The sequence below is a fragment of the Ictalurus furcatus genome, chromosome 10 (assembly GCF_023375685.1).
Source record: "Ictalurus furcatus strain D&B chromosome 10, Billie_1.0, whole genome shotgun sequence".
NCBI classification, from domain to species: domain Eukaryota; kingdom Metazoa; phylum Chordata; class Actinopteri; order Siluriformes; family Ictaluridae; genus Ictalurus; species Ictalurus furcatus.
Window position 1 is genome coordinate 12717761 of NC_071264.1, and position 23018 is coordinate 12740778.

The window sequence follows — 23018 nt, forward strand, 5'->3', positions numbered from 1 at the left end:
GTACACGTTTTGGAGCAACATATGCTGCCATCCAGAACAGCACAACGCCAAACCACATTCTGCCCGGCTTACAAGCACATGGTTGCGTAAGCAGAGAGTGTGGTTGCTAGCATGGCCTGCCTGCAGTCCTGGCCTGAAGGCCCCGTACAGTTGCACAGCTGAAGAAATGCATAATGGATGAATGGTGGAAAATTTCGCTTGCTAAACTTAACCAACTTTGGTCTCCAATGCCCAAACACTTAAGTGTTATTAAAAGAAAAGTGATGTTACCCAGTGGTAAACAGTCGACTGTCCCAACTTTTTTGGAGTGTGTTGAAGCCATCAGATTTGAAATGAGCATATATTTTCAAAAATAAATTAAATTCACAAAGTAAAACATCAAATAATGTGTTAATAAAGTGTTTTTGAATATAGTACAGGGTGAATTAAATTTTCAAATGACTCTTTTTGTTTGTTTGTTTTTTGCATTTTCCATATGGGTGCACGGTGGCTTAGGGGTTAGCATGTTCACCTCACACCTCCAGGGTCGGGGGTTCGATTCCCACCGTGTCCCTGTGTGTGTGAAGTTTGAATGTGCTCCTTGTCCTCCGGGTACTCTGGTTTCCTCCCCCAGTCCAACGACATGCATGATAGGCTGATTGGTGTGTCCAAAGTGTCCATAGTGTATGAATGAATGTGTGTGTGATTGATCCCTGCGATGGATTGGCCAGGGTGTACCCTGCCTTGTTCCCCATGCTCCCTGGGATAGGCTCCAGGTTCCCCGTGACCCTGGAGAAAAGGATAAGTGGTATAGAAAATGGATGGATGGATTTTCCATACTGTCCCAAGTTTTTCAGAATTGGGGTTGTAAGTACGGTTATTTTCTAAGACTTATTAGATTTTTCAAATCTGAAGGAGAATAATATGTCCAACTTGGAGAATGAAATTCCATAACTCTGATCATCCGTTGAGAGTTCTGCAAAAGTTTGAAGACCTGCCCAATAATTTATTTAGCAATGAGGTCAATTTAAAGTACAATTCTGTCATGATATTGCAAATTGTGATAAACAATTACTGAACTAGTATAATATTAACTTTTCTATTTGCCTAAAGTGCTTTTTTTATTTCTCCCATTGTTCTCCACAATTTGGTCACCTTCCCACCCACCAGCTAGCTCTCCCTTATCATACGATAGCTACTAACCCGGGAGGGTGAATTCAAATATACGCTTCCTCCGAGACATCTTAAGCCAACACATTTTGTCAAACTGTTGTTGTGATGCAGCATGACACTCTCGGAGGAAAGAATTATCTGACCTCTTCCACCCATGATTGGCTAGTGTCGCTGTGATTGAGAACATCCCTCCCTCCCTCCCTGAGAGCACGGACAGTTTTACTCCCTTGGCTCTCGTCCACAGATGGCTATGGCATTACCGGGATTCAAACCTGATCTCCCAATAATTTTTTTCATATTTATGTTGTAGCTAGGCTTAGCTACTAAACTTTTCATTCAAAGAAATTAACTGTTAGTATAATCCAAAACCAACTCTTAAAAAGTAAATCTATTCACTAGTATTTTATTATCTTTTTTTTTACGAAACTATGTGGAAAAGCTCATCAGTATTCCAAAATAGTGCACTTTACCCCAATTTTGACCTTCCACTCTAATTCTGTCCCCAAAGCTGTGAATGGGAATTGGATGCAGTGCAGCCTCAGGCTTTAACACCAGAGGACAATCACATTAGCAGGCCAGTCATTGCCATCATTTCAGCCAAAGTCGATCAATCTGACCCATTACAGCAGGGTAAAGGAGAGACTAGGAGCTAAAATGTGCCTTTTAGAGAGCCATTAGGGAGAAGACTCTACTGATTACTGCATTTTGCTTACACATTCAGCCCTATCTAGTCTGCACTGCTGGTATAAATGACTCTTAGCTTGCAGCTCTTTTACATTAAATGATTTTAATACAGGGTGCACGGTGGCTTAGTGGTTAGCATGTTCGCCTCACACCTCCAGGGGCGGGGGTTCGATTCCCTCCCTGTGTATGCAGAGTTTGCATGTTCTCCCCGTGCTGCGGGGGTTTCCTCCCTTACAGTGAACACATTTAGTGTTTCCTCACTTACAGTGAACACATTTACAGTAACCTGGAAAGAACTGCCCTCTTGGGTGCTATGTGTGGCCGGTGCTTGGACCCCACAGATCGCTGCTTGCATTTATATTTAGAAATATATATACTTTCAATTTTTAATTACTATATTACTAATTATATATAATTATATATAATATATAATATATATATTATCTTCATTTGATATTCAATTTAGTTTCTCTTAGTTGTTTTGTTATATTGCTGTTAATAATTTTTTAAAGTTTTATCTATTTCTTATAGATGTTTTATTTCCAGTGTCAGTTTTAGTCATTTAAATTCTAGGGTTTTATTTTATGTTGTGGACCATGCTGTGTGAAACTGCCAACAGATATTTATCTATAATCTTAATAATTAAAACTTAAGGCTTTCATCTTCATTTCTTGGGGTTGGCAATATGCCAAAAATATCATATCACGATTCTCAAAGACATGTTGATTCTCAAATATACAATATGTATCATGATAAACAGGACTGCTAAGAAACAAAATGTCAAAAACCGAGTTTAATGATACTTTTATTTACGAATATATAATTATAAATGTTTATTTACATAGACACACATAATACTGTGCAAACGTTTTAGGCACATGCAAAGAAATGCTGTAGAGCAAATATGGCTTCAAAATAAAGAAATTAAATGTTTCTACATTTTTAAAAAATACCATAAAAGACAGTAAACAGTAGTAAATTTTTTTGTCTGAAAAGTGGTCTCTTACGTAATATGCTGCGTTCTTTAATGACATACAAACATTTTTCTGTAATATTTAATTTTGTGCTGGGAAACTAATGTTTGGGAATCTAAAATGGAATCATAAAGCAGAAATCATAAAATAAAAAATCTATGACAAAGTTTGTACTAAAAAAATAGGGTGCCTAAAACTTTTGCACAGTACTATTTATATATATATATATAGAGAGAGAGAGAGAGAGAGAGAGATAGATAGATAGATAGATAGATAGATATGTATGTATATATATATATCAATCACTACATCGTTTTATTTCTGTTTATGAAAACGTTTTTCCTTTTTTTTTTGCAATAATTATTTTTTTGCAATAACCCTAGGTCGGAAACCTCTTCATGAAAACAGCCGTGCATATATTCTGTTTATTCCAGAAATTAGTTTCCTACATTGTGTACACTCGAAATGGAGAACTTCTGTGTAAATGATGCTATGCTTGCAAAAGTATGATGCATCCCAGTGACCTTAGCTTTGGTGTGTAAACAGCAATCTGTTATCCTTTGAGAGCTATGTATCAAAAGCTCTATGCTCTTCAGATCCACACATACTCTGGGATGATGAATAACAAAAGATTTGGCATTTACATAATGAATGGGGCTGCGTCCTCAAATAAGCATTTATTCAGTCATGATCAATGCCTGACGTTCACGAGGAGCCTCGCTCGGTTTAATTATCCATATAAGCAAGAAATGTGCTCATGTCCTTCAGCCTTAACAATATGTTTTATTTCAGAAATGCATGTGTAAGAAGAGCTTCAAAAGCACTGTAGTTCCAAGCTGCAAAGCACTACGATAGAAATAACAATAGTCTGTGTGTGTGCCTGTGTCTTTTGACTTTGTAAACAGAGCAGTGGAGAGCTGAGAGCCTGCTGTTCTTTATCTAAATGAACAAACACTTGTTGACTCAGCAGACTGCACCCTGGTGTGCCTCCATCGCGCAAAGGCCGACTCCATGCCATACACAGCTGGCCATGCTCCCACTGGACCAACTTTCTCTCACTAACCCTAACACATGCACCAACCTATTAGCAGGAAATGACTCACACAGGAAATGATGTTGATTGTGCTACACACTCCCTAGCTTGCATGTGCTGGAGTGCTGTCACATTTCACTGAACAATGTACTGTAGTGAATATAAACATTGCTTACAAAGTTATCACACACTCACAATCTACAGTCTGGACTTTTAACATTGTGTGGTATAAAACTGTCCACATGCATCAGAGAGCAAAAATAAAAACTATGTATTTTGTCAGCTTTTGTTTCACGAATATTATTCGCTAATATGAATATAAATCAAAGCTCAGTGTGACCGAGTGCTGCTGACTCGATCAGTATGTGGAAGCAGAAGGGCATCCAGTCATGTTTGTGTATAATCATGTTGTGTATATATGTACAGTCCAGACTGTCACACTCCAGTGTATCCCATAATCCATTGTGTCAGTGCTCTCTTGGGTGGGAGGAGTGGCATACTCTTTCTCGTACATTTACATTTACATTTAGGGCATTTGGCGGATGCCCTTATCCAGACTGACTTACAGAAGTGCTTTGAAGTCTCTATCAATGAATACATCCTGATACTGGTTCACTAGGTCACGGACTAATAATACCATCAGTCTTCAAACTCTGTTGGGAGGTAATATAGTAAGAAAATACAGATTTTATTTAAATGAAAAGTGCTAATTTAAGTACTTTATGAAGAGGTGGGTCTTTAGACGTCATTTGAAGACTGGCAGTGATTCAGCTGTTTGGACATCTAGAGGAAGTTCATTCCACCACCGAGGTGCCAGAACAGAGAAGAGTCTTGATGCACGCCTTCCTTGTACCCTGAGAGATGGTGGCACCAGTCTAGCAGTGCTAGAGGTTTGGAGGGAGCGAGGTGCAGTGCAGGGTGTGATAAGTGGTTTGAGGTAAGTGGGTGCTGGTCCATTTTTGGCTTTGTAGGCAAGTATCAGAGTTTTAAATCTGATGCGGGCAGCTACAGGAAGCCTGTGGAGGGAGCATAGCAATGGGGTGGTGTGGGAGAAGTTAGGAAGGTTGAAAACAAGTCGAGCAGCTGCATTCTGGATCAGTTGCAGAGGTCGAAGGGAGCTCAGAGGGTTAGGGTTAGACCTGTCAGGAGTGAGTTGCAGTAGTCCAGTCTCGAAATGACAAGAGACTGAACCAGCACCTGAGTGGCCTGTATGGACAGAAATGGACGAATCCTTCTGATGTTGTAAAGGAGAAATCTACATGAGCATGTCAGATTAGCAATGTGAGAGGAAAAGGATGGTTGATTGTCTATGGTTACCCCAAGGTTGCATGCAGTAACCGAAGGTGGGATCAGAGAGTTGTCCAGGGAGATCACAAGATCCTGACATGGTGATGAATCACCTGGGATGAACAATAGTTTAAATTTGATTAAATTTCAGCTGATGAGCTGCCATGCATGATGAGATGTCTACCAGACATGCTGAGATCTGAGCGGAAACAAGAGGATCTGAGGGAGGGAAGGAGAGGATGGGTTGAGTGTCATCTGCATAGCAGTGGTATGAGAACCCATGTGAGGATATGACCTCACCAAGAGATCGAGTATAGAGTGATAACAGAAGAGGACCAAGTACTGAGCCTTGTGGGACACCAGAGGAGTGCCTGTGGAGAGCATACGTGGATCTCCTCCACATCTCCTGGTATGAGCGACCTTCCAGGTATTTCTTCAGGATGGGAATAACCCTTGCTCTCTTGAATGCAGTTGGTACATGACCAGATGATATGGAACCATTGAAGATAGTCATGATGAAGGGGAGGAGGTCTTGTGAGATGGTCTGGAGCATTGTGGAAGGATTGGCTCCAATGGGCAGGTGGTAGGATTGCAGGACGAGATGACCTGCAGAATCCCTTCTGTTGCTAGATTAGAAAAATGTGCCAGTGACAGTGGGTGGTGTAGGAGTTGGGATAGAAGTGAAAGTCTGGCAGATTTTTTCAATCTTCTCATCACAAAAGGTGGCAAAGTCTTAAGCAGTCAGGGAGGATGGAGCAGGAGGAGCTGGTGGGTTGAGTAGTGAAGAAAAGATGTTGTGAAGCTTGTGAGGGTCTTGTGCAGACGTTTCCAGCTTTTCCTTGTAGAAGGCAGTCTTAGCAGAAGTCAATTCAGATGAGAATTTGGATAGGAGAGTGCGGTAAAGGGCAAGATCTGTGTCGAGTTATGATTTCTTCTACTGTCTCTCTGCTGTTCTTAGTTCTCTCCGATTGCTGTGTAACACATCCGACAGCCAAGGAACAGGGTGAGAAATCTTCCTAGGTTTAGAGGATAGAGGGCAGAGGAGGTCCATGGATGAGGAAAGTGAGGAGAGGAAAGTGTCTGTGGCTAACTGTGATGGTAGGAAGGAAAAGGATTCAGGGTCTGGAAGGGACGATAGGATGCAGGAAACTATGGAGGAAGGAGAGATTGAATGGAGGTTTCGGTGGGTAGGAGAGAAGTATTGATAGCTGGTTTTAGGAAGGATAAGGAGGGTGATGGTGAAGGATACCAAGTGATGATCAGAGGTATGGAATGGGGCAGAATTGATGTCTGTAGCTGGAGAGGGGCGACTGAAGACCAGGTCCAGGATATTTCCTCCCTTGTGTGTGGGTGGGCAGCTGTTGAATGTCAAGGAGAAGGAATGCAGAAGAGGGAGATGGCAAGAGGACTTATCAGCTTATAGCTTATAAACTTATAGCTTATCAGAGGGAAGGTTGATGTCTCCAAGGAGTGTAAGAGGTGTGCTGTCGGTAGGGAAAAGACTGAGGAACATGTCCATTTCTTCAATAAAGTCTCCTAGGGGACCAGGAGAGTGGTAGTTGACGATGATAAGAAGGTTGACCTTTGCAAAATCCTGTATGGACTGAGTAATAATCTTAAAATACATAAAATCATTAGTTTATTGGTGCCTTTGTAGTAGAGATGGGCATTTCAACCATGGGCATTGAACCATTTTCAAACAGGATTCAAATATTCCAACAAGAGAATGTGGAAACCACAAAGTGGTCACAAAGACCAGTTCACATGGATGTCTGATGCAGTATCTATATTATACACTCAATTTTTTAAAAAAACTTCAAACGACTCATTAATAAATAATTAATTCCATGTTATTCCTCGTTCGAGAACCCATTCGGATATTCAAAAGATCCCGTCATATCCCTACTTCATATCTACCCGAGCTCTATCTTCTAACACACTGACTCATGAGACAACAATGTCAGGATAGGACATTATAGTGGCTTAGTATCCATCACTCGTTTTTCTGGACTATCTTGACATATGACCCTATTTTCTCTGACTGTCCGTGTTGCAGTCGAGCTAATTGTAGAACAGCACATTAAGCCTCTTAGGTGGCTTCCGTTGTGCCTGAGGTAATTATTGACCCAGAAACAGCATAGTGTGGTTTGCACTGATAAGCCATTATAGTAAATCCATATTTGTCCATCAATGACTACATGTCAGAGCTGAAAAGATGGAGCGAGAACCCAGAAGATTTAGTAAACAAACTCAGAGATCCCATGTGAATCTGAACAATGATGCACAAGTCTCCTCTCACGTCTGTCCACATACGTTCATATGCATATCTGGGTGGGTCCTTCTCAGACTGACATGTGAAATCTCTCTCTCTCTCTCTCTCTCTCTCTCTCACACACACACACACACACAGACACACACACACACACACACACACACACACACTTTAGGTGCAGAGATGGCTACAATTGATGAGTCAGTATTTTACTCTGGGACCTAGAAAACACATTAACAAGAATGCATCAGCTTGGAAATAAGTGTAAGTGGTATTAGCTGCATCTGGTCTATAGTCTATAACTTTTGGACAGGTGGGCTCACATTATCTTCAAGCACTCTTTAATATGATACAGAATTCATAGTTGAATCAATGAATGCAAGTTGCCCAGTCGCTGAGACAGTGAAGCAACCCCAAACCATAACATTTCCACCACTGTACATCACAGTTGGTATGAGGTGCTTGGTCTGCGCCAAACATGTCAGTTGTTACTGTGGCCAAACAACTCTAGCTTGGATTTGTCTGTCCAGATCACACTATCCCAAAAGGCCTGGTATTTGCCTATATGCTCATTTGCAAACTGTAGTCTTGCTTTAATGTTCTTTTTAGACAGCAAAGGTTTTTTTTCCTGGCACGCCTCCCATGCAGGTCAAATTTGTGCAATCTCTTTCTGATTGTAGAAGCATGCACTTTGACACCAACAGTTCCAAGACTTACTAACAGATCCTGTGATGAAATTTTGAGGTTCTTGGAGACTTCTTTTTGCATCAGATGTTCTGCTCTTGGACTGAATTTGCTGAGAGGCCAGTCCTGGACAAATTGGAAGTCGTTTGAAATCTGCACCACATGTAGATGGTTTTCCTTACAGTGGAATCCAAATAATTTGGAAATCTTTTTAAATCCCTTGCCAGACTCATAGGCATCCACAACCTTTTTTCTGAAGGCCTTATAGAACTCTTTAGATCTTGGCATGATGACACCACACACCTCAATAACAAAGGGAACACCAGACACTAGATATGAGAGGGATATAAATAAGACAGGTTCCACCTGCACTCCCTAAGCAGGTTCTAATCACTGGCACCAAATCTTCAACACCCGATTCTAATATTAAGGATTTGAAGGTGTGATAAATGTAGGGGTGTACTTACGTTTTCCATGTGCCTGATCTTTGTTTTTTTTTGTTGTTGTTGTTAATTTAAATTGTGAAAATTACTACAAAATGTCCATTTTATGTGTCATTTGATAGAGTGCATCAACTGTATTAGTAGGCACTGTTTCAAAGAGGACAAATATGTCAAAAACCCCCCAACAATTTCCACTTATTTTTTCACATGACTGTGTATGTAGTACATTTAAAGCTTTATTCTAAAAGCTAATTACAGGTACATCAAACACACTTTCCCAGGTAAAACCTGAACACTTTCCCAGGAAAAAAATTTGTACCCTTGATGTCAACATCCCATGGACAAGCAAATGTACAGTTTGGTACTTTCATATCATAGGGCATTTTCACACCCGGCTCATTTTTAGCGTTTGTTTCAGAACCTGGTGTTTTTCTCCCTTGATTCGGTTTGTTTAGACATGTACGACCACGACAATCGCGCTCGGGTCCGCACCAAAACAACTGGTCCGAGACCACCTTGTTCACCTCGTTTGCCCGACTCCAAACGAACTCTGAAGCGGTTCGCTTGTGGTGAGAAAGCAATCCGGTCCCAAGTACCAACAAACCAACCTGCATTGCAATACATGATGGGAACTGCATTACATAAAAAGCGTGTTTGTAGTGCTAATGCCTCGCAACATGATTAGCGGTTTAACTTGGACCAAAGACGAGGTAAAATGCCTCATGGAAATTTGGTCTAACAAACATATTTCTGAACAACTTTCAAAAACGTATAAAAACACAGAGGTTTACAAAGTGTTTAGCAAGCGTCTCAAGGAGATCGCTCCATGAAACATCAATTCCCGCTCAAACTGATCAATTATAATAAGTACAACCAAAACGAAAGCCACAATAATCTGACGGTGCTGCTGTCTATCCATCTGGATGGATAACCGCTATGGGCAGAGGCCCAAAACATAAACAGGCGCACTCTGACCAATAAGAGGACAGTTTACTCACATGTGACTTGCATAAACACATTTTGGTGTGCTTTGAACTGTTGTCTTGTGAAAGCAAACTGAGCCAAGGAGAAAATACAACACTATTTAACTATTTAAGTCCCGCTTTCAGAACAAAGCACAGATCTACAGGTCTGAAAACGCCCTAAAATTGTACGGTATAACACACTGCCGTTGTAGGACCTTGTCCTACAAAAAAGAAGACCTTGCCTAAGACCTTGTCCTACAGAAAAAAGCTACTCTAATAAGCACCTGTTGGAAATCCAATAAATATTTGTTAGGTCATTTTTTTTTATATACAGTGACAATTATGTGAAAATTTAAGTGACTAGGGTCATTTATCCATGTGTCAATGAGGGATCTAAAATATTTGGATGCTGAAACAGTGAAATGACATTGAAAAACAGTGAAATTCATTCTCACATAAATCACCTACATAAAGAGTAAGTGTGCAGTTCAAGCTATACACAACACAGCCATACACTGCTGCCCTGAAAGACACTCACAAGCACAAGAATTCCCAGACTTTAACTAGCGTTAAAGGGAAAGGAATGCAGCACAACACTAACGCTTTGCAACATCACTTTCACATAAACAAAAAAGAGTGAGAGAGAGAGAGAGAGAGAGAGAGAGAGAGAGAGAGAGGTGATCATTCCTTTCCGATACAGCTGTTTAGTGTCGAAGTGATCTCTTTACATGCTCTCTTTACATGCTTCACTCCCTCTCCTTTTCTCTAGTGGAATTCTGAGATAAAAGCCAGGGACTCTCCCTGCCTACACACACACACACAAACAGCTGGTGGGGAGATCCAGAGGAAATGGCTCCACTGAGCTCTTTCCTGCAGAAGAAACAGTTCATGGGGAAACCAGGACGCATGTTTCTCCCACCTGCGCTCTCAGCTTACTCCTTATAGAGTGACATACCATCTGTAAGATGTGATCTGAGATGTTTAATATACCACACATTGGTTATTTTTGCTGTTTTGAACACATACTCCAAGTGCTGGCGATGTAAAATGGGGATATTTTATTTTTGGACAGAACACATCCTATGATGTGAATGTCTTGGATAAAAGAAGCCATTCAAAGATGGCTGAGATTCTTTTCTCTGGTTTAGGCTGACCAAAACCATTCTGAATCATCCGAATTTTCCCCTTCCACCATGTACTCAGTGGTATTCCCCCAGTATCATATGGCATAAACATCTCTAGAGCCACTGGTATGGTTTCTGTGGTTTTGTGGATGGGGGTTAAATAAGTGGTGCAAAAATTTTTTAACATCCTTTCAGGTACACGTTTCTAGATGTAACAGTGCTAACAATATCCACAACACTCTCAGGAAGATACAGTGCTGTGAAACGTATTTCCTGATTCCTTCTGTTTTTGCGTATATCTCATACTCAATCGTTTCAGATCCTCAAATGAAATACAACATAAAACAAAGGCAACCTGAGTAAACACATAACACAGTTTTTATTGAAGCAAAAAACCTTATTCAAACCTATCACCAAAGTGAAAAACTAATTGCCCCCTTAAACTTAAAATCTGGTTGCGCCATCAAAGTGTGTTTTGGCAAAATTCAGATGAACCTTAATGTTCTTCTGGGTTAGGAGTGGTTTTCACCTCACCACACTTCCATGGATGTCATTTTTACCCAGTGTCTTTCTGAGAGTGGATTCATGAACCTTTATTGATGCAAGACAGACCTGTAGGTCCTTTAATGTTGTCCTTGGCTCTTTTGTGACTTCCTGGATGAGTAGTTGTTGTTCCTCCTGGAGGAATTTTGGAAGGTCAACACTTCTGGGAAGGTTCACTACAGTGCCGAGATTTTCCACTTGGAGATAATGGCTCTCACTGTGGATCTTTGGAGCCCTATGGAATGGTTCTTTGGAGTTTACTCAGATTGCCTTTGTTATTATCTTAGATTTTGTTTTAATTTCTGAAACAATTTAGTATGAGATATACATAAAAACAGAAGAAATCAGAAAATACTTTTTCACAGCACTGGACATAGCCAAAACGACATAGTTGTTTAGTTTACTTCTGGACGGAAATGCCATGTTCTTTTGTGTGTTTGATAGCCGTTGTGTATGATAAAATTATAAACATGCTAGGGGTGACAGCAGAGGTAGGAATGTAACGTGTTTACAGTAGCGGATTACACAGCCAAAGGGTTTTCAGTGTAGTCGTGTCCTGTGTGTGGAGAAACAGAGGTTGCTGTGTGGTTTAGGGTGAATACAGAAGGATGAAGATGTAAAATTTTTGGGGAGACACAGCCAGACACGAAAGGGATGAGAATCATGTGAGCAAGGAAATTGATCAGGTAAAAAAATAGATGGTAAAAGATAAAAATCTGAATTTTAAAAAAGTCACTTGCCCACCGTAGCACCGCCCCCACTGTCCTTTTGCTTTTTTTAAATTTATTAATAAAAATCATTTAGTTCAGTTAGAGAACGGACGCTACAATTAAAAACTGAACGACAAATTTGTCTGTGTGACAAATCTGCCTTCTCTCAGGCCAGAATATCGCAATGTTATATGCCAGTGATCTAAAGGGAAGAGACCAAGCTGTATGCTTTAACAGTTGAAGATAAGGCACAAAAACTCTGACGGATATTTTCTGGAATCAGATCTAAAAATAGACACCAGGCCCATACTGTAAATCCTCTCACAGCTATAGTTGTGTCCTAAACATTTTGATAAATGTTGACAGTTCTTGTAGTTATGGCAGATAATGTTTTACACATGGTGGTACTGAAATTAAAGTTGTTGAAGCATTTATTTGTCCCATATTCATTACAGAGAAATTCTATTCTTCGCATATCCCAGCATGTTAGGAAGCCGGGTCAGCCGTAATACAGCACCCGTGGAGCAGAGAGGGTTAAGGGTCTACACAACACACTGTTCATTTCCAGGCTTCGTCACTCTTCAACACTTGAATCTCAATTTTAGTATGCATCGATCTTCTTCATAACGCATTTGGGTTTAACGCCAAAATGCAGGAGAATTAAAAGCTCAAAGCGGTCACGCAGTGTGAAATCATTCATCATGAAACCAATCTCGGCTCCATCAAGCATAACAGCTTCCCATTAAGAAACTATGTTACTAAGAGATTAGTTCTTCATGCGTAGCGAAGGTGGATTCCCAAAGAAAAATGGACACATTTCCTTATATCTCTATCCCTATAGAACAGAACACCTGTTTACTCAGAACAAACGTATACAGGAAGTGTTAAGGAAGGGCAGCTGTTAGAGCAGTCATTCACGACTTTTTTTTCACTTAAAGGTATTTGTAAATTAAGCTTTAAAATCTGTATAATATATCCCTTCAGAGATGGGACATGATGAGTGGGAAGAATTTTCGGTTATGTGTGGGTCTACTCACACTTTGGGAAAGTCAGCAGAATGGCTGTTTTTGTTGTACTGCTCCAGGGAAAGATAAAACTAAACAAGAAAAGCTTCTGTTGTTCTCTCAATTTTGTCTCATCATAACACATTTATTATTAAGGTGTAACAGTCATTTTGAATTTCGGTTTTATAGCTGCATATTTATTAACTAAGTTCGGTGACTGCCCTTAGGTCTCCATTATAAATGAGTTCTGAGTATACAGGGTTTTCCATTCTTTTCTTAGTACATGGAAACATGATGAAATGATTTTCTGTGGTACACAAACACACACACACACACACACACAAACAAAGAGTACAGATGGAGACAGACACGGTTTGGAAAACACCGGGGTATTCCATTAACGAAGTTCCCTCATTCCAAGCGTTGTCATAGTCTTTGGATAAGACTTTGGCTAGAATTTTGGAAAATGGTGCTCTGAATAGCGATAAAACGGTGATCAGTATATACATATGCTTTATTTATATCACAACACAGAATCTCACACCCTTGTTCTAAAGCCTGAGGTTTTTTTTTTTCTTTATAGATTCTTATAAAGATTATTACTTTTACACTGTATAAGATGATCACAACAAAATCTCAGTTGAATTCTTTAACAGACTGTGTGACAACATGTCCTCCATGTCGGATTATATGATGGAGATCCTCTACTGACAGCCCTGTGATGAAAGAAAATTGCTTCATTCTGCTTATGTCATCAATCTGCACAAACTGGGATTATGCAATCTGCACCAAGTGGGCTTGGAAAAAAAAGAAACAAACCCCCTGTATAATACTGCCAATGTCACACCTGGAGAAATGGTGCTTTAACATGGAGCCAGCTATGGCTAAGGACAAGACAATGAGAAATGGCAGAAATTCTTCAAAGTGTGATTTATGTCATGAGGATGCGCAAAGCTGTAATTCATCTGCTGTTTTGTTCCACACAGAGAGTTCCTTGTCTGTTCTGTAATGACAGAATATTCTCTCTGCTGCCAAAAGTCAACAATCCACTCTCATCTTAAACTCCATGCTTCATTTAACACTTGTCACTACTGTATCTGTAGCTGTCCCGTGAGGTTTGCGGACTCCTATTCCTTCCTCCTATCTGTGGTTTTTAGAACAGCTTCGTAGCAGAGTTCAAACTCTGAGATTTGTCAACAGCTGTCTTTGGTTGCAACGGCAGTAAATTGGCCGCCGATGAGCGTGTCACATTATGTGTTCCTAGTTCAACAATCTGAACAAAAAAAGTCTAATTGTGTCTAATTGTTTGTATGAAGTGAGTAGGGCTATAACAATATGGCGTATAGTATCATTTAATACGTGGAACACACACTTAAACATATGCTGCGTTCATGGTGCCTTGTAAGTGGTCATTTTCAAGTAAGTGGTACGTTCCAAGCATCATTTCCCACCTCAGCACATTCGACATGCAAAGTGGACAAAAAAAAGAAAGAAAAGAACATGTGTCTTTAGTTTGCGCTGTCAGTGCACATAAAGCTCATAAAAAGCTATTTCAACTGCACTTTTACATGTACAGGTCTGAGTCGCTATTGATACTGTTCTACTATAGTGAACATCAAATATTCATGCACCATTTTGGACTGAAATTGTAGAACAGCAACAACAGCGGACAATAGCGAGTAGCTACTGCAACAAACTAGCCAACTATCGTTAGTGATAACTCTAACATTGATGATTACCTTCTTGAAACAGCTATTATTTCAATGTTATAGATTTAACCAAGTGCTGTGTCTGCATATTAACTGATCTAAAGCCAAATATTGCTAGAAGCTAATTTAAAACTAGAGAAGGGGCAGTTTACACTCTACACAGTGTTTGCAGTAGGGATGGGCGATATGTTATCGTTTGCTATATACCGGTAGAAATTCTCCCCACAATAAGAATTAGTCTTCCCCTGATAATAACGATAAAGCCTAGTTGATGACGTATTTCTGTCTGGACGGTGTGCGACCCATTCACAGCTCACGTGCAAACAAGTGAAAACAAGTACAGCGGAAGGCGGACGTGAAGCTGAGGAGGAGTTTATCGCTAAACGAGTAGCTACCTCTACAATCTGGAACTGGTTTGATTACACAAAATCAGTTTTATTTTTAGAGCAGTGTTTGTGTTTCTGAGGCTCTCAAGACTGCACGCAGCTGTCACTTGTAGCCAAAAACAGTGGTGCATGGTACTGTATTTATATCGTCACTGATATCGTTATCTCAATAAATACCAGAAAATACCATGATATAATTTGAAGCCCATATCGCCTATCCCTAGTGTGCAGCCATGTTGATTCATGTTGAACAGGGAAGAAACTGGTAGTTGAGAAGACTTACCCAAGGAGTGATTTCTGTGGTTTTTACTTGTTGTAGGCGGGGAATTACAAATTGCAACTTCGCCTCGTATGCAGCATTAATCTTCACTTCTCTGAAAATGTTGTTTTTCTCACGCTAATATGTTAGCATACTTGCTCAGGAAAAGCAGCAATGTCTACAGTCAGCAACAAGCAGGAACTGGAAAATCCCCCCAAATATTTAAGGTCTGGTGTTCGGCAACATCTTGGCTTCCCGATAAGTTACAAAGCCAACAGTACAATGGGAAAAGTCCCTGTGAGTCACACCAGTGAAAGTTTAGCTTTTGTTACTTTCCAATATTCTCTTACATTCTCGCATTTATTTCATTAAATATTGCTAAGAGTCCCACTGGATGGGACTGGATGGGAATTGGACGACAATGGATCCCACAAACACTGTCAATATTAAGTTTCAATTAATGTACTTTTATGATGTGGAATGTTTATTCCATTTTAAATGGAAACCTAAGACCCAATTTCAGGCAATGCTTATCTTTGCTGTAGTGAAAATGTATCGCATCAAGACACCACCATATCATCTCGAAGTAGAATTTTGTGTATTCTTACAACCCTAGACGTTATCAGAGGCTATTCAGTGGCCCTGAACTCTGCATGGCTGGGCTGTGCTGTGCTCTTACATTGCACCCAAATGTTCTCAGCCTTGTGCTGGAGCAGCTGCATAAAGTAATGCTGTAATGGTGTAGAGCTGTAAACAACCAGCAGATAGATACACACCATATACACTAACACATGCACACTACAGAAGACACACCTGAGAGACATACCTAGCGCTGATTCATTTTTAATTACCGTAACTTAGAAAGCCCACAGCATGCAAGCAAAGCCCACATATTGTTCTGGTGCCCGGTTAAGACCCTTCTGCCCCAGGCTCTGACACCATGAGAGCAGGCAGGAAAAGACTGCCACATGTTTCTGATTTAGAGGAGTATTTTTCACCATTCCACCCATGCCTGTTGAGGCCAGCGACACAGCAGAGCTAGAACAGATCCTCATGTACTTCTCACATTACAATGGCCAAAACCCTGCCCAAAACCAGAAGTCCAATGATGCACTTATAAACCAACCCAACTAGCCTGCCTTCATAAACACTGACAGGACATTGAGGGTTTGCTAAAAATGTTTTTAAATAAATTTACTATGACTGTTTAACTCCATTTCCAGTTGTACCCACACTAATCCTAGTATTTATGCACTTGACTTGATGTCAATGAAATACAAAAGAAGCTAATGACAGTTACATCATTTAAAGAAACCATTAGTGACCCCTATTAGAAGGTCTATGAATGTAGGTTTCAATTTGCCACTGATAATGGAAGTCACTTTGCTGTGCTTCACCTCAACTGTAAAAAATAAACACTTAGCCCAAAAAATACATATTCATATTGCCATTAATGCAAGATACTGAACAGGTACATAGCGGAAACATCTGCAGAGAAGGTGACTGTCATTAAAGAACTAAAGCAGGATTTTGGAATCGTTAACGAGGATGTAGGTGCTGTTTATGCATTGACGATCACCTCCACAAAACCACAAACTCCAAAGAAAATACATTACCAGCCCACAAAACCAGGTAATGGAGAGGGCGGTTGATTAGGGGAACTGAAATTTAGCTGGATTCGGTTATCAGAGCTCATTTTGGGGTGTAAAATGGCGCAGCAGGGATTCCATGAGGTCTCTTTCTGATTTAATTTAATTTCACATGACTCCTGACAGGTGGGGAAGATGACCTCAAAGACTCCATTGGAAGAAAAAAAACATCAAATCCTCTGACACTGATGGGGATATCCAAGCCTTAATCACACTTCCAAAATTAAATAGCTCGAGACCTGGTAAGCTCATTCAGCCCTATGGTGAAGATTTTCTCCTACGGCATTCATCTGAGATAATAGGATAGTGCAGCTCCATTTAGACACACCAAGCAGTCAGTCAGACGCACTAAAGATCAACATGTAACCCAAAGGTTAAGAGTCCTATTGCAAGGCAATGCTTGGATGACATAACAAGCAGCGACATGTTTTGTTTGTCGCTGAACAAGGTGTGCTTGTTCGTTCATCATTTATCCATCTTTAGTAACTGCTTTATCTTGGTCAGGGTTGCACTGAATCCAGAGCCAATCCTGGGAACACTGGGTGTGAGGCAGGAATAAACCCCAGATGGGACACTAGTCCATCAAATGGGACCATGCACACACTTGTTCACACACTCAATCACACCTAGGGGTAATTTAACATAACCAAACCATCTACTAGTACATTTACGGGAGGTGGGAGGAAAACGGAGAATCCGGAGAGAAACACACACGGACATGGGGAAAACACATGGAGCTGTGAGGTGGCAGTGCTACCCACTGCACTAATTCTTTGTTGTTAAACAGTTTGTCTGTCAAGCGTGTCATGTTAAAATTGCACAATGTCCCTCTGGGTTCAATTAAATAACAGGAGTTCTCTGCCAAATTATGATGTTTACATATACTGCACTTTGCCAAAGTTACACAGAAGATTGCTGGCTGTCAAGATGTCTGATTGGCTAACTTGGCTAGTGAGCAGCGTGTTAGAAAGAATCTCTGTGAGCTATTGTTTAGTTAACATTAATATGCTAGTTCACTACATTTCCAATCCTGTCGGATTGTCTGGCGAAGTTGATTAGTTAGTGACGTCTATTTTACTTCATTTTCAAAATTCAAAATTCAAATCCAAGATGGTGACTCTGTTTCTCTGTCCCCCCAGTGCAGGTGAATGATAAAAATGACTACATTTACATGCACAGCAGTAATCTAATTATTGACCTTACTCTGAGTAAGATAATAATGTGATTAAGGTGTTTACATGAGTTGCTTTTAGAATACTCCTTTCATGTTCCCGTTTTACATGTTATAGAACATAATTAGATTAACAGCCCGCGTCATTACATCACCGCGCCACGCCATCCGACATCCCTCCAGAATTTCACGTATCAACATACAGTTCGTCTTCGTTATAGTACCATTTACAGTTTTGGGTGTTTTTATTTAAAATTTTTAAGAACGCTTCCAGTGCAGTTAATTATTTGTCATGCTGTACGTGCAAATAGACGACTGCTTGAAGCCATGGGCTGCATCCCAAACCGCGTACTTACCTACTGTATAGTAGCTGAGATACATGTATTTCGCCTGCTACAGGCCTATAGGAGGTAAGTACGCGGTTTGGGACGCAGCCGTGCTCTCTTGCTTGCCGTAAAACGGTTGAGCACTGCCGTGTGTGTACGTGTTCTGTCGCAAAATGCGGTGAAAACTCTCACACGACGTTCATATTGTGATTAAGCTGTTTACATGTCTGTAATACATGTCGATAATGCGACTAAAACAGGAGTACTCCACATGTCTTAATTCCATTTGTGTTTACTTCGAGTATGATCTTAATCGGATTAAGGTAATTAAAAATTGCTGTTTACATGCTAGTTTCTTAATCAGAGTATTGTCTTAATCGGGTTAATAGTGGATTATTGTTGTCCATGTAAACGCACTGAGTGTCAAGTTCACTTCTTCTTGGAGAACTTAAAGAAAAGTAATAAAACATACATTACTGGCATTGAAGTGAAATTTCATGTACAAGATGCTGTGTCCAGAATATGTAGGTTAAGTAGGTGACATTATACAATATACTTCAGTTATGTGCATGTTTTTCAATTTTCAGCTCGTTTCAGACACCTACCCATTGCAGAGCAACGTTACCCACTGTACAATGGTGCCGAATTCATGAATACATACACTGCCTATTAGTTTCACTGTACTGAATAAATTAATATTAATTGCTGCATAGTATACTCTAAGGTTTCCCACTACTGCAGGAAATTCCTTTGAACTGCAAACGTAGATTTGGCAAAGATGTTCTCACTCGTACTAATTAGGCCATTTCCATGAAAGAGGTTTTCAGAGGTGCTCTTTTCTTCTCACCCGATGCTCAGGAGACAACAGAGTTATTGATTTCTGTTAAATTGGCGAGCTAGGTCATCCACAGGGCAATGCATAGGCTGATGATCAGGCGAAAAAAAACATACTGAAATGCTCCCTTGATGCTCTTCAATCCGAAACAATACCTCCCCACTAGATATCTACTCAACAAAACCAAACAAAACTAGTCCATTCGGGAGTGTTAAAAAGGAGTGAGGGACAACCAGGAAAAGACCTGTTCAAACAGTGACAGCTCATGAAAACCTTCAACACTAGATAGTGACAATACAGGGGTAGAGGTACGCTTAGACAGGGACTGAAAACATCTCCTAAAAGACTAATTGGCCAGGAAACGATTTCCCCAGGCAACATTACTCCATCAAATATAATGGCTGTACATGGCTTCCCACAGCAATTAAAGTCCAATGCTAAGGTGATCTAGGCAACCTGTTTAATTACTGGAAGCCCTGATCTTTTACTGGCTCCATCCACAAGTGATTTTTCTTCCTGCTGAGAATGGTGGGGTGCTGTTAACACACATCCTCCACAAGGCTGTCTACGTCTGGCGATAGGAAAACACACAGCAAAATCAGAAGAAAAAAAAAACGGTAGTGGTTTAGAGATCTTATCTTTATATACCTTTATGCTGATGCAATGTATTTAATATGGATCCTGGGAGATTTGTGGTACTGCAGACCACATGACAGATGATGTGGCTGGTGAGTAATGAAACGTCACTCCGCTCTCTGAGGCCTTAAAGAAAAGTAATGAGACATACAGTTCTGGCACGTAAGTGAAATTCAAATTTGCCCTTTACTTTGAATTGAACTGAGGAACAACGCAGCTGGTGCATTAACAACACTAGATAATCAGGGAGCTTGTGGAGCTCAAGCCAGGAAGACTTCTTCACTGGTCCTCACACTTGGTCTACGTTGACACATCTGGGACAAGCTAACAAATGTGTCCCCTGAGCCCAAGGACGTCCCACTGGAACCCAACACTGTGCCAGGTTGCCCTTATAGCGGTTCAGAGCCAGCTCTGCTGAACAGCGTGGCCAAAAACAACAATAAGGTGACAGCTGGGCTACAGGTCCAAACATGGCTGCCAGCTACCATGTCTCCACTTGATACCACATGCTACACTGGTAGAGTCTTCATTGCTCATGTCTTTTTTCGAGGTCTGCTGAGATGACATGCATTCCAGCGTGCCATCCGAGATAACTTCACTCTCTCTCTTCAGAATGAATCTCTGGGGTTTTCACATGCGTGACTGCCGCTGCACGGTTCTCCAAGTATGCACAGATAGCATCTGAGAAGCATGGTTCACCTCGCTTGGCAAACGCTGTACCAGCGACACAGCAGATCACAGCCGAATCAGTTTTCAAACCTCTGTTCTGCAGACGCAAAGTGCTCAGCTGTCCTCATTCCAGCTATTCCTGAGTATAAAGTGTCTCTTATTTCTGAGAATCTGCCCTTCGTGGCCCTCCCACATTTCTCTGACGGTCTGTGCATGCCATGTGAAAGTGTGCGCAAATGACTTGTGGTTGTGGCCAACATGGCTACATCCATCTAGATGCAACATTTCTAACCAACAGAGGATGCATTAGTGCATTGTTTAGGTATGCGCAGCGCTGTAAAACGCCTCGAATGCTATGAGAACTGATTTATGAGCAGACAACCATAGTGGGGATTTTCTTCTCATTTTTTTTTCTTATTTATTTTTAATGGAAGAAGAAAATGGGAGTGTATCAGAACATAGTTGGCTGGTTTACAGCAGAGTGAAAAATGACATCTGCAACCAATAATCAAACACTTCTGGCCTACTATTACAAGACATACACTAACTCAGTGATCAGTGATTGGGATTATAACCATGTAATACACACTTTATAAGGACTTTATGAGTCTTTCTCCAATAGCTGAATTGTGTATTAGCACTATTTCCTCCTGGTAACAACACTGCTTGTAATTAATCTTCTCTAACTGACGACCATAACAAATTCCGGGTTTTTTCCCCCCTCTATCCACTGTTGTCGTGCTTCAAATGATTATTTATTTTTTGTTAATTAATATTTAAAAAGCATTTAATCTACTTAGCTAATCTAAGCTACAACTCTAACCACATTCCTAACACAACCTCATTAGCTAAAAGCGCACAGCTACCGCTCATCCACACGCTTAGCCTGTCTTTCAGCCTGTTTACACGTCTCGTTCAGCAATTAAACACGTTTTTCTGAAGTGTGTGTGTGAAATTAACCGAACAGTGAGGCAGAGAAAAACTGTAACTGACTGGAAACGACACGAATCCGTTATCAGAAGCTCGGCTCAGTGAGACTCCCGTTATAAAGGGGACTAATATAGGTCACATCAGTCCTGTGAGGAAAAACTCTCACAACTACAGGAACAAACTGAAAAAAAAACATGACTGTGACCCTACTCAACGTGTCCACGCTAACATTAAGCGAGGAATTTCGTGAAGTTAGGGGTTAGTTCACATCACGGACAAGCCCTTTAACTGGTTTAAGCGGTCCGTCTCTTTCTGGCGCGAGACGAAGACAAACAAACAAACAAATGAATCAAATTAATCATATGCACGCGGCTACAACACGAACATTAGTTGCTCAACTCATGTAGCAAGCCCATTAAATAACTTTTTTTTTTTTTTAAATCTAATAAAATATGCACTGGACCGAAGATAAGAGAAGATTACTGATGTGACGACCGACTTAACATGGTAACGTTACTTGTTCAGTGAGTGTAGGCAAACTGATTCAGTGGACCCGTTTAAACCACGCGAACAACTGGGAGCGAGTTCATCTTCACATGCACGGTATAAAAACACAGCACGCATTGTGTGAAAAGCTCCAATCACGTCCCCGAAACAATAGACGGGCTCCGGTACCTCGGGACGCAGCTCGGAGAGGATCGGTCGATCTCCCACGTCGCAAAAAGGTTCATGGGAACAGGAAGAGGACCTGAAGAGCCCGAGGCTGCAGCTCCTGATCCGGTCATGACTCCGGGAGCAGCGAACCCGACCCCCGGTGCGAGACCACCGACACCGACGCCTCCAGTGCCTGGATTCATGAAGGCGGCCCGGACCCCTCCTCTCTCTATGGCCGCCGCCATCATCGCCTCTCCCGGCTCGCGGCTCGAGCTGTGTCCGGCCTGTCTCTGTCTCCCTCAGTCAGGGAATCTCTTAGCTGTCTCACGCTCGCTTTCTAACCTGCTGGATGAAGGCTCATCTCGGACACGGACACACACTTACACACTGATTATCTTCGCCGACACTCAGAGGCGGAGCTTCATTCAAGAGAAAAAATGTGAAGCAGGAGGTTTCTAACGTGGCCGCTAGGGGGAGCCACTCACGTTCATTCAGGCTGTAATAAGGCCATGTGTTCCCAAACCTGGTCCTGTAGGAACCCTACTAGCACACCCACTTACACTCACTCCATCATAAACTGTCACGGGCTTGTCATGATGTGAGTCAAATACATTAAGGAAAATGTAGAGTTTGGGATTAAATGAGGTCAAATGGAGCATTCTTTGTGCTGGTTTATATCTGTAGGGGACACACCTAGAAGATTAGAACAGAATAGAAATGCATTGTATAGTACTTAGGCCACTTTATACATCTTATCATTTCACTGGTTCAGTCCAGTCTTGGAGTACTGATGACTTGGGGGACGAAATTGTTACACAGTCTGGTTGTGAAGGCCAGAATGCTTCGGTACCTTTTGCCAGAGGGCAGGAGGGTGAAGAGGTTGTGTGAGGGGTGTGTGGGGTCATCCACAATGCTGGTG

General features: G+C 41.1%; 1 protein-coding gene across 1 annotated transcript in view; it reads right to left on the reverse strand.

Annotated features, from left to right (window-relative positions):
* The window catches only part of si:ch211-126j24.1 (phosphofurin acidic cluster sorting protein 2), an 86986-nt gene extending 64459 nt beyond the window's left edge, over positions 1–22527 (reverse strand). Inside the window, exon 1 of the mRNA XM_053634068.1 lies at positions 22121–22527. Within this exon, the coding sequence (XP_053490043.1) occupies positions 22121–22347 (227 nt within the window). The 5' untranslated portion in view covers positions 22348–22527. The remainder of the gene's footprint in view (positions 1–22120) is intronic.
* Between the last annotated feature and the right edge of the window lie 491 nt (positions 22528–23018).